The sequence below is a fragment of the Lactuca serriola genome, chromosome 2, assembly GCF_051521515.1.
Source record: "Lactuca serriola cultivar US96UC23 chromosome 2, Lser_US96UC23_V15, whole genome shotgun sequence".
Classification (NCBI taxonomy): Eukaryota; Viridiplantae; Streptophyta; class Magnoliopsida; order Asterales; family Asteraceae; genus Lactuca; species Lactuca serriola.
Genome location: NC_136409.1, coordinates 152,549,456 through 152,562,421, shown reverse-complemented (window position 1 = coordinate 152,562,421; position 12,966 = coordinate 152,549,456). Strand labels below are relative to the sequence as shown.

Sequence of the window (12,966 nt, the reverse complement as noted above, 5' to 3'; positions counted from 1 at the left end):
TCAACATAGATTTTGAAATACTTCCTTAAACACAACATTGGAAGTTTTATTAGTCAAATTACCATCCTTATCTAAAATCAATAACTTCAGTCTTTCTCTACTCTTTACTCTAGATAAAGCAACGTATAACTGACCGTCTAAGAAAACCGGTTCTCGCAAAAACAACCCAACCCTTTTTAACGATTGACCCTGACTTTTATTTATGGTCATAGCAAAACAAACCGCTAGGGGAAATTGTCTCCTTTTGAACTTATATGGAATTTTGTTATCTGAAGGTGTTAAAGACAACCTTGAAATAAAAACTCGATGTCCAATGTTACTTCCAGTTAAGACCACAGTTTCCATGATGCGATTACCCAATGATACGACCCGAAGTCTACTACCATTACATAACCCATTTTTCTGGTCGATATTTCTTAGTAACATAACCATAACACCGACCTTTAAAATCAACTTATGGTTTGGCAAACCAGAGATTTTAAGTCCATTTAGAACATCAGGTGAATATAAACTCTCATCAAACTGATCATGAATAAACTCTGTTTGGCAGATGCTATCTGAACTGAGGTATTCTTTTTCTTCTCCAGGAAACGATGAAAGCAGACGATCATTTATTTCTTGTATAACTTCATTTTTCGGTGCAAGTATTGATCTTTCTTCAAAATATTTGGGATCGTTCAAGTTATCAAGAAGTGATGGATATACAAACTCAATTAATGAACCGATATGATCAGAAGATTGAGTAATAAGAAGATCTTCAGGAATACGAATAACTGCATCACCATCATTAGAACCACCAGCATTTCCCTCTCCTATATCCAAGAGCCAATTTGCAAATAACCTTGTTTGTTGTATTTCAGACGGATCTTTTCCAACAGTCAACCTCATGTTCTTCGTTAATTTTAAAACTTTGCAATTTGTCCATATATATGAAGAACTTAACGACGCGTTGATAATTTCTTGTTTGCTACCATTAGGAACAATTGGTAGAATCTGTCTAAAATCACCTCCGAATACGATTACTTTACCTCCAAACGAGATATGTGAGTTCCTAACGTTCCCAAAACTTAAAACATCCCTTAAAGTGTGATCCAATGCTTCAAATGCATGATTATCAACCATCGGTGCTTCATCCCAAATAATTTGCGATGTTTGTTTTAGTAATTCGGAGACATCACTGTCTTGATTTATAGAACAAATTGAATTTTCAGTAAGATTTAATGGAATACCAAAGCGAGAGTGTGTTGTTCTACCTCTGGTTAGTAACAAAGAAGCAATACCACTTGAAGCAACAGTCAAAACAATTTGACCTTTAGATCTGATAGTTGTTGATAAAGTCTTCCAAAGAAAGGTTTTGCCTGTTCCACCATAACCATAAATAAAAAACACACCTCCTTTATTATCTTCAATTGCTGCCATTACATCCTCAAAAACACCTCGTTGTTCATTTGTTAATGAAACAATCAGTGTCTAAAATTCGTTTTGAAGACTTGTGATGTCATAAGATAACTCCTCAGCAATCAAACGATTATTAGAAGAAGATACACAATCAAAATCTGGGTAAGGCATGCCTTGGAAGTTCTTGAGGGTGGAATTGTTACGAAGTAGAAATGATTCAATCTCAAACAAAGTCAAGTTCTTCAATTGATGATCAGTAAGGGATAAATCTGTAGAATGGTAAATATAAATTTAGAAAAAAAATACAAATATATGGTTTATATAAAAAAACGTTAAAGTAATAAAAGCTAAGTATTATACCAGGAGACTTTAACCGGCATCGTTGATTGTAAAGAATTCCGTCTGAAAGGTATTCCCATGTATTTTCCCAAACAAATATTGGTCTTCCCAAACTATCAGAGATCAATATCATTGAAAATAATGACCGTAGGTAATAACCAGTAGTTGAATGGCTTGCTTCTTTAATAGCTTCAATATACTCTTTATCATCGTCTAGAAGCCCTAAAGCGTAACATGCATCTCTAAAAGTAGGACATATTTCTCGATTTACTGTTCGGATATCTTCAAAATATGTTGGACCTCTAACCTTGTTTAAAAGAATTCTTAAGAAATATGCTTCACCAAGTTTAGGTGAAACAACATGAATTCTCCCAATTGAAAATCCTACTTCCCTTGGTTCTCATTTCCGTGAATTAGCTTTCCACACAAACTTTGTAGGGAATTCAACATAAGTAAGATCTCGGGCTTGTTTATAGATCTTGTTACACTCAAGCCAAAATGTGAGCATTGAAGATGCAACAGACGGTTTGCAACTCAACCTTGCCATAACCACAACATAGTGAAAAACTTGTATTTTGTTTATCTTTTCCTCTAATAGATTCTGTTGTCCATAACTTTGCATTACATATTTGACATATAACATTCTGGTCACCATGATCAATGTAATCTGTTTAAAAAAAATCAATGTCAAATATAACAATCTATGTAGCTGTAACAATTGCATAAATTTAAGATAATAATAAATTCAAATAACTTTTTTTATTGTGATGGTTACCTTTTGATACACCTTTATCTATGTTTGCATGGGTATGTTGATCATTAACTTCTCCGTGTATTGTAAATTCAAACATAGGAATTGCAGATATGTTGGTAGGCTTCCTTTTTAATTTTTGGGTTCGTCTTGTTAAATTATCAGAAGAAGAAGGTTGAATTATAGTCGAGGAGTCGATGGATTGCATGCCACTGGAAAAGAAAGAGTGATGTCTGTTATTTGATATTGGTGTTTGGATGTTATTATAAGAACTATATATGGCTGTAAAAAACGATAAAAGAATTAGACAGTATAATTTTTGCTAGAATTTTTATACACTTAATGAATGACAGTAATAATAGGTGGTAGAAAATTACTCATACCATTGGAAATGTTAGATAATGGTGTTCTAACATTTCGAATTGAAGAAGGAGATTGTAAGCTTATTTGTTGATATGAAAACGATTTATAGTTACTTGTATTTTCGTTACCAACAAATTTTGAGCTGTTTGAAGGTAGAAACTTTCCACAAGGATTGCACATTTCTGTTATACAATATAAACATTTGTTAAAAAAATATATAATTATCTATAAGAATTCAAGGTATGAAAAGAACAAAATATATAGATTTATAAGAAATGGAAAACGATTACCGTGGATGTGCATGTTGAAAACATTAGAATTATAGGGACTTTGAATAATTGATGCGGTAGAGATTCCTTTGGATTTTCTATTATCCAAATATAACTTTCTAATATTTCTTCTCTCTCTAGCATAATTATAATACATGTCCATTCGTTCTATAAAACAAAAGTAACGAAACGATAAAAATATTACAATAAAATGTATTGAAAATATAATGGAAAATTTAAAATGTTTCAAGATACTTAAAAAGATTTAAAAAAAACGTTTTAAGAGATTGATATGTAATTTGTTCATATAATAATCTCGAAAATAGTAAAAGTTGGATAGTAGCTTGTAAAAAATGACTCATACCATTGGAAATGTTAGATAATGGTGTTCTAACATTTAGAATTAAAGAAGGAGATTGTAAGCTTCTTTGTTGATTTGAAAACGCTTTATAGTTGCTTGTATTTTCTTTACCAACATTTTTTGAGCTCGTTGAAGGTAGCAGTTGTCCAGAAGGATTGCACATTTCTGTTATACAATGTAAACATTTGTTAAAAAAATATGTAATCATTTATAAGAAATGAAGGTATGAAAACCGATTACCATCGATGTGCATGTTCAAAACATCTAAATTATATGGACTTTGAATGGTTGATGCGGTGGAGATTCTTTTGAATTTTCTATTATCCATATATAACTTTCTAATCTTTTTTCTCTCTCTAGCATAATTATAATACATGTTCATCGGTTCTATAAAACAAAAGTAACAAAGACGATAATAATATTACAATAAAATGTATTCAAAATATAATGAAAATTTTTAAATATTTCAAGATACATAAAAGGATTTATAAATCATTTTAATAGATTGATATGTAATTCGTTCGTATAATAATCTTGACAACAATAAAAGTTTGATAAAAAAAACAAAATTGATACTATCACCATTCTGTTTCCTGTTTAAAACATGTACGGTTGATGAATTATCAGGGACTGAAGTAGAAAAATAAATTTTGGATTTTTTTTATCCAAATATATTTTTCTAAGTTTTCTCTTTTCTTTAGCATGACTATAGTCCATATTATTCGTTAAATCTGCAAAAAAACAGTATTTAAATGTTAAAAAAGATTATATATATACATGTAAAAATGTTATAAGAATATATGGAGAGTTAAATAATCACAATAAAAAAAATTACATTGGATATACATATGAAAATTGTTATTATTATAATTATTTTTGCATATAATATCATATTTGTTAATTAATAACATATATGAAGTTATCATTTTAAAAGTATTAATCCGCATAGTTATAAAAAAAAATGTAAATGTGAATGTACATATTACATATATTAAATAGATCAGCTTTTCCGAATAGATACAAAGCAATTTTACCACAACATTTTGTATTATTTTAAACTTATGTGGCTCACCCAAAACATACATTGACAAACAAAACACTTTGACAGGCAAAGAAGAAAGCAACGACAAAACGAAGATGTAGAGGGTAGCGACGGCGGCCGATTGTGGAATCGGTGAGTCAGTTTGTGCTAGGCGAATAAAAGGGTTACTAATTGAAGTCTGGATCTGACTTTTTGTGGTAAAAATTATCAGTTATGTATCAATAATGACTTTTTTTTCAACCTCAGTGCCGATTTTGGTTTTGAAAGAGAACGAATAGATAGTATAGAAGAAAGATACCTGGATGGAGGTCAAAATCTTGATAAAAGGTTTTCAAGAATTAATGGCTCTAATCCTGCAAGACGTTTGAAGAAGAGGAATCAAGGTAAAACCTAATTTTCATTTTTTTGCAGAAGATGTAGAAATAATTGTTTTAATAGATTGAAGATTTTTTGTTTATTAAACTGTTTAGGTGATTTAACTTGAAAATTGAAATTTGAAATTTCAGTGTTAATGTGCGTAAATTTCAAAATACAGCATGTGAAATTTTGGTTTTATATTCGATTTCCCGCTTATGTGTTTTATCATGTATTTTGAAATTAACAAAAATGATGAATTTTAAAAAATAAGTCGGTGTTCATATTAAGGGGGTGTATAAAATGTAATAAAATCAAACGATTATAAATGGGTATAATAGGAATTTTAATTATATGTTTGTTTCTTAGGGTTATGATGCATCTTTGTTTGCATTAGGTTGAGAAGAAACTATCACACTACAATAATTTCAGTATAGTTTTCTCTAACTTATGTGTTTATGAGCATTTATAAATTTCTACTTATTGTGCTTCAATCAGTTCAATATCATTACACAAGTTTAAACAAAAACTTTGTAGTTCACAAATTTCCATACGTATAGCTTTTTCTTGTTAAGGTATCAAATAAGGTTTTCCTTAGGCTTTAGATAAGGGTATCTAACACTCAAATTTCAGTTAGATATAACAATCTATCTGTATTAGTGAATAAAAAACGATGATTAATATATATATATATATATATATATATATATATATATATATATATATATATATATGTTAGATATAACAATATGTCACACATCTGCCCATTTTGCCCTCTAGAAATAAGGAATGAAATTTTACATTATCGTTTTTTTCCAAAAATAAAAAAAGGAATAAAACCTCTATTTTATTTAAATGTATTGAAGTTATGGACATCATCAGTACCAAAACTGAAAGGCATAAAATACACAAATGAAAGACATAAAATTTGTTGCATACAATGATAAACTCAATAATTATAAGAAAGACATAAAATTTCATAACAAACATTTAGGGACAAAAATATATTCATATGAAAAGAAAATTAAAATAGTAGTCAATTGTAATTTTCAAAATACAATGTCAAAATAGTTACGAAATGAAAAAAAACAATATTCAATAAAATTAAAAACAAAACCAAACATAAATGTCTTAAAATGCATCAATGCAAAAGAGTAGTCAATTGTACTTTTCAAAGTACAATGTCATAATAACTTATTCACCAAGTTTGAAGAATTATTAAAAACTTCATGGGAAGTTATAAATAAAGCTAAAGCAAAAAATGTTTCAAAAAATGTATGTCTTGTTATTTTTCAACTTTTGGTATCAAAAGCTTGATCCCCTCTCCAGTTCCAGTTGAAAGACGTGGTGCTTTTGTTGATGACGAATTCGAATATTGTTCCACATCATACACTTCTTCAAACTTGCGTGTTAAATTCATCGGAGTACTTTTTACATGATCAAAACTTGTTGGTGTCAAAATATCTCTGGTAGACGGTATAACATTTTCATCCGAATGTGAAACCCAATCCTTAAAACAAAAAATGAAAACATATTATGTAAAAAATGAAGAAGTAAAATACTTATATTGGCATTATATTAGTGTTAAATTATACCTTGGTTAGTATTTTTTCCTGGGAATTGGAGTCGGATGGTCCATCATTTAAAGACTCTAAAGTTGCAGGCTATAGATGTGACAAGATATGTTTTATATGTGATATACGTGCAAATACTTTAAAATAATAGTAATTGGTATTTTAAATTTGCATAATAAATCCAAATAATAGTAAATGATAACTTGCAACTGAAGTAGCTTTCTCTCCAAAGTCTCAATTATTTGCTTTTCCTCTGTTACCCTTGAGATTGTGTAGACACTATTTTGAAATCTCACATTGTATTTCGTGACACTCACTTTAAAAGCTAAATGTTTGTTTTTCAAAAAATTGAGTTCAGGAGGATATATGCCCAAACTGAATCCAAGCTGAAAAAATGGTAAAAATAACTATTACATTTGGAGTCGAACGGTAAAAATAAATAAATTTGAAAATGTATTGCTAATGTACCCTAGTATGTTTTTCTGCTAAATCTTTGGCTGAAATTCCCAAGAGCCCATATGCTTCCCGATCAAACATAGTTAAGATTGTAGAAGCAGAATCGTCTTGAACACAAACTGGAATCATGTATCTAAAAAGGAAAGTTATAACAATTTCAAATTGTTTAATTAAAAAGAGAAAAACATAATTATTTATTTAAAATTATTTTTAAAAAAAAAACTTGGGATAGGAACTTTAGTAGACTTGTTGCATTCAACATTTGTACACTTGTAAAGTTTCACATCTTCATTGTAATCTGGAATTTCAACTGCCTTTACGTGACAATCGGGACAACTATGGTAACACCAAGGTTTGTCTTGGCGGATTCCTATTATAGTACCGACAATGATGAACTCTTCAACCTGCTTCAAAAAAAAGCAAGATGTTAACAAACATAAACATTAATATATAAATATATGTTTGTATAGAAAGTAGAATGCTATTATAATAAGTTTACTTGATATATAAAGATGAACAACAAAATTAAAAAAATCACTTATATAAAAACTGAGAGCCAAAACAGAAAACAAAAATCTCAATTAAAGACTAAAATACCCCTAGGAGAATTTTATGTCCAACACAACAAATAGCATATATAATCTATAATAAGTTTATTTGATATATAAAGATGAACAACAAAATTAAAAAAAAAATCACTTATATAAAAACTGAGAGCCAAAACATAAAACAAAAAAGTCATTTAAAGACTAAAATACCCCTTGGACGATTTTCTGTCCAACACAACAAATAGCATATATAATCTATAATAAGTTTATTTGATATATAAAGATGAACAACAAAATTAAAAAAAAAATCACTTATATAAAAATTGAGAGCCAAAATAGAAAAGAAAAAGTCAATTAAAGACTTGAATATCCCTGGGACGATTTTGTGTCCAACACAACCATGAAAATGTCACCCATCTGCCCATTTTGCCCTCCAGAAAAAACAAAAGTAAAAAAAAAAACAAAACAAAAAAGTAGGATGCTATTATATGCAAAAGAAAAAAAAAACTAAAAAATTGATTTACCTGGACAGGTTCTTTACTTTTGTAAATTGTCTTAACATCATTATTTTTTAGGAAATCATCATTGATTGAAACATGTTTTGTTCGAATCAAGCTGATGGTACCGGATGATTGTGAAGATTCATTATCCTTAGCCAACCTGATTAATATTTAATTATAAGTATATTTCAGTGTGATATAATGTCATATAATAAAAAAACGAATGTTTATTATAAAGAAAGTAACAAAGTAAACATAAATACAAAAAATCAATAAGTTAAAAAAAAACATAAAAGAAAGTAACCAACTTTTCTCTAAACTGTTTGATTTCATCAATATCAGTGTTGATGAAGACAGTTGTGACATCATAGTAACTTGCAACAACGATATTACCTATAGACAACATAATAAATGTTATAAAGATATTTATAATAAGAAATAAATTGACAATTATTATGTGACAAACCTCTATAATCATTTATTTTTGCAAACTGCACAATTATAACAACACAATCATCAGTGTTATGATTGTCAAGATAATCAGAAACTTTGTTGGCAAAATGACCCCACAAAGTGACCTTAAGTAGTACACCACTGAAAAAAACACAAAATTAAAGATTAGGTGATAAAAAATTATAATAAATAACAAATATTCAAAATGAAAATTTTCTAACTCCAAGTTTTTGAGCTCAAGATGGATTCTCTGCTTGTCTTTTTTCTGAGAGGGGATAATAGTAGTACGGGAGACAACCACGCCAATAACATCTATGAAATTCATTGTGTATTAATATAAAATTAGTAAATAATGTTAGGTAAACTATTAAATAATTAGTATTTATTAAATAAATGAAAACGTACCAACAGATCTTTGGGTTGGGATAACCTTGGAATTAATTTTCTGAAAATCCACAAAAGATAATCCGAAAACATTTTTCGGAAAATCAAGACAATCCTTAAGTTCTGTTTCCCTTACGAAGGTTATTTTATTTGGAAGATCAAAAAAGATGGTAGATTTCGAATGTGGATTGTGTTTTGCAACAGATAGGGTGGTAATTTCATAAACGGATCCCTCACGAAGACTTTTTTCAAACTTATAAAATAAGTTTTGGAAAACATTAGCTTGAATTAGAGATCCCTAAACATTATAGAAGACAACATTATCAAATTGTAATCATGTAAGATATTTATAAAAAATGAATGATAAAATGCTATATTTTTTTTTTTGGAAAACAATAAGAATATACCTGTTCATCCAATAAAATCGTTTCGATGGAGTACTTTTCGTTATCATTAAATTTAGAATTGAGCGTGCATAACTTCAATGCTTTCACTTTGACAGTGACATCCGAATTTACTGGGTCAATGTCTTTTATGAATGTAATCTTTGAAGTAGCCATATCTGTAAAAATAATTAGAAAAGTCAATGAAATGAGAATAAATATTACAACTTGTATTTACTCTATCCCCTCAAAAATTTGAAATAGCATATGTAATATATAATAAGCTTACTTTATATATAAAGATGAAAAAAACCACTTATATAAAAACTGAGAGCCAAAACAGAAAACAAAAAACTCAATTAAAGACTAAAATACCTCTAAGACGATTTTCTGTCCAACACAACAAATAGCATATATAGTCTATAATAAGTTTATTTGATATATAAATATAAACAACAAAATTAAACAAAAAATCACTTATATAAAGACTGAGAGCCAAAACAGAAAACAAATAAGTCAATTAAAGACTAAAATACCCCTGGGACGATTTTCTGTCTAACACAACAAATAGCATATATAACCTATATAATAAGTTTATTTGATATATAAAGATGAACAACAAAATTCAAAAAAAAAATCACTTATATAAAAACTGAGAGCCAAAACAGAAAACAAAAAAGTCAATTAAAGACTAAAATACCCCTGGGACGATTTTCTGTCTAACACAACAAATAGCATATATAACAAAAGTAAAAAAAAAACAGAATAAAAAAGTAGGATGCTATTATATGCAAAAAAAAAAAAAAACTAAAAAATAACATAAAATCACCAAAATAAACTAAAAGTTTAAAATTATCGGTCTGTTCGATTATTTTTATTTCTATAGTTGTATTGGTATCAATTTTTTTTATTTACCAAAACTGAAAAAACAAATAAAAAGTTTTCTTTTAAACATTTGAGGGGATAGTTTACTTGATATAGCATATATAAACTATAATAAGTTTACTTGATATATAAAGATGAACAACGAAATTAAAAAAAAAAATCAATTATATAAAAACTGAAAGCCATAAATCCTGAAATTATTAGTTTACTGAGTAATGTGATGTGACTAAAAATCACCAAAATGAACAAAAAAGTAAACATAATCGATTCCACTAAAAAAACTTTTAACTTATGTTATGATTAATTACATAAAGTACTTATAAATGATGTATTAATAAATAAGTTATTTGTTAGACAAAACAGAAAATAAAAAAGTAAATTAAAGACTAAAATACCCCAGGGACCATTTTCTGTCTAACACAACCTTGAAAATGTCACCCATCTGCCCATTTTGCCCTCCAGAAAAAACAAAAGTAAAAAAAAACGAAACACAAAAGTAGGATGCTATTATATGCAAAAAAGTAAACAAAAACAAAAAAATAACTTAAAATCACCAGAACTTTACCAACTTGAATCATCCAAAAAGTAAAAAAAAAAAAAACAAATATGTTTCAATTTTAAGAAAAATAAAAGGACCAGAGTGGTATTTAGTGCTGGAACTTTCAAAATAAAATTTGTCACAAAGTTGGTAATCTATACATCAAAACACACATTCAAATACAAAAACAATATCAACATTGTTGATCATTAACAATCATACTGATCATCAATTTGTTGTTGTTGGGTACAGTTTTATTAACAACCTATCACACTTCATAGAAAAACAAAACACAAAAAACGAAAGTAAAAAACGTCAATAAAAAACTAAAATAACCCTGTGAACATTTTATGTCGAACAAAAACATGAAGATCAAACTTCAAAGAACATCAAAGAATATCAAAACATAAATTACGAATAATCATTTCATAACAAATTTTTTAGCAAACAGAGCTGCATTGATATTAATATATTTTCACAAAATGGTTTTAAATTTTGAGTTATGAAGATGAACTCACCAGATTTGTTATGTCGACAACGTGCAGAATGCAGATGCAGAAATCGTAATATTGAAGAGGAGAATGGATGTTGAAGACGAGAAAGCAGAATATAACCAGAGTTATAATATTATATTGAAATTCCTGATTTTTTTGGATTCATTTAAATATTGAAAACAGTCTAAAAAAGATAAAGATATGCAGTCAATGAAATTGAACGTAAATTGTTATTGTTTCCAAAATAACATGGATTTTTAATTTGAAATTTGAATGTTATATGATCCGAAAATGATAAAGATGAAAAAAATTCGGGATTTTTCCTAGAGTTATGCAGTTTATACGATTTTTTAAGATTTATTGTGTTTTATAAAAATTTTGAAATTTAGAAAATAAGATTAAATTAATAGATGACACGTGGCAAGTATGCAATTGCTACATTAAAATATTATGTGAGATTTAATAAAATACAAAAACTCATAAAATGATATGTGGAAAAAAAATTAATTCAAAATAATCATAAAATGACATTTGACAAATTGAATGATGGTGTGACAAACGACAAAAAAACATTCATTTATTAGAGATGATTTGTTTTTATATAATTGATATGTAAATGAATTTTTTAAAACATATTTAACATGTTTATGCGTTTTGTTAAAGATTTTTTTTATTTATATCTTCCTTAATAAATGAAGGTTTTTTTTACCACTTATCATTCTCTCATGAGATTTGATACGTGTCATTTTGTGGTAATTTTGAAATAAATATTATCCACTTGTCAATTTTTGGTTTGGTTTCATTTTTAGTTAAAGTCATATACTTATATATGTAAAGTATTAAATATCATATGATATTAAATTGTAATAATACGTTTCATTCTTTCTTATTTTAAAGTTATATATTAAAAAATATTTCATTTTTATACTTTAAGTTTAATCATTTTTTAAATTAATCCGTATAATATACGGGTCTCACACCTAGTATTTATTAAAGTTTAAATAATCTATAACTTTGATCGAACAAAAGTGGTAAGATCTGCAAATTTATCATGTAAGTAACTAGAGGTTGCATGTGTGTTAAAAAATGGTTACAAGGCTGGAGAGAGTAAACTAACCCATTCAATAAATCCAAGTGGGGTAAACACCACGCTACAAACTCGGCATGACTAGTTTGGCACCCTAACAAGGCCCGACTTCCTCTTTCTTTCTCACTCATATATCTTCTCATCCTCTCTTATTCTTTTTCCCTTCCCTTTTGACATGGACTTCAGCAAAATGAAATAGAGACGGAGAATGTTGTGGAGCTCGGTTAGTCCGGCACCATTCCTAAGGCCTAATGATTTAAAGTACTTTTTCATATATTATAACTGAAATACAATTTTTACCGACGTTCGGATAAACATGATAAGCTATATGTTATTTTCTATGTGAAGAAATATATTTCATTTTTAATGATTTAATTAGTTTTCAAATGAAATATATTTCTTCACATAGAAAATAACATATAGCTTATCATGTTTATCCGAACGTCGGTAAAAATTGTATTTCAGTTATAATATATGAAAAAGTACTTTAAATCATTAGGCCGTAGGAATGGTGCCGGACTAACCGAGCTCCACAACATTCTCCGTCTCTATTTCATTTTGCTGAAGTCCATGTCAAAAGGGAAGGGAAAAAGAATAAGAGAGGAGGAGAAGATATATGAGTGAGAAAGAAAGAGGAAGTCGGGCCTTGTTAGGGTGCCAAACTAGTCATGCCGAGTTTGTAGCGTGGTGTTTACCGCACTTGGATTTATTGAATGGGTTAGTTTACTCTCTCCAGCCTTGTAACTATTTTTTAACACACATGCAACCTCTAGTTACTTACATGATA

The 12,966-nt window shown here is 28.2% G+C and overlaps 1 protein-coding gene and 1 long non-coding RNA gene across 2 annotated transcripts; one reads left to right on the top strand and one right to left on the bottom strand.

The window, feature by feature from the left end:
• Positions 1 to 1,419, bottom strand: LOC145089666 (uncharacterized). The gene has a single exon (XM_079028074.1). The coding sequence runs from the start codon at positions 1,417 to 1,419 to the stop codon at positions 1 to 3; it is 1,419 nt and encodes a 472-aa protein (XP_078884200.1).
• A 3,104-nt stretch (positions 1,420 to 4,523) lies between these two features.
• LOC145087047 (uncharacterized) lies at positions 4,524 to 11,360 on the top strand. Its single transcript, XR_013700714.1, has 3 exons — positions 4,524 to 4,655; positions 4,770 to 4,906; positions 11,144 to 11,360. It is a non-coding gene; the product is annotated as an uncharacterized LOC145087047 (long non-coding RNA).
• Positions 11,361 to 12,966: the final 1,606 nt, after the last annotated feature.

What these genes read in the sequence shown, in the direction of transcription:
- LOC145089666 (XM_079028074.1), bottom strand. Translation starts at nt 1,419, where the DNA reads ATGGCAGCAATTGAAGATAATAAAGGAGGTGTGTTTTTTATTTATGGT.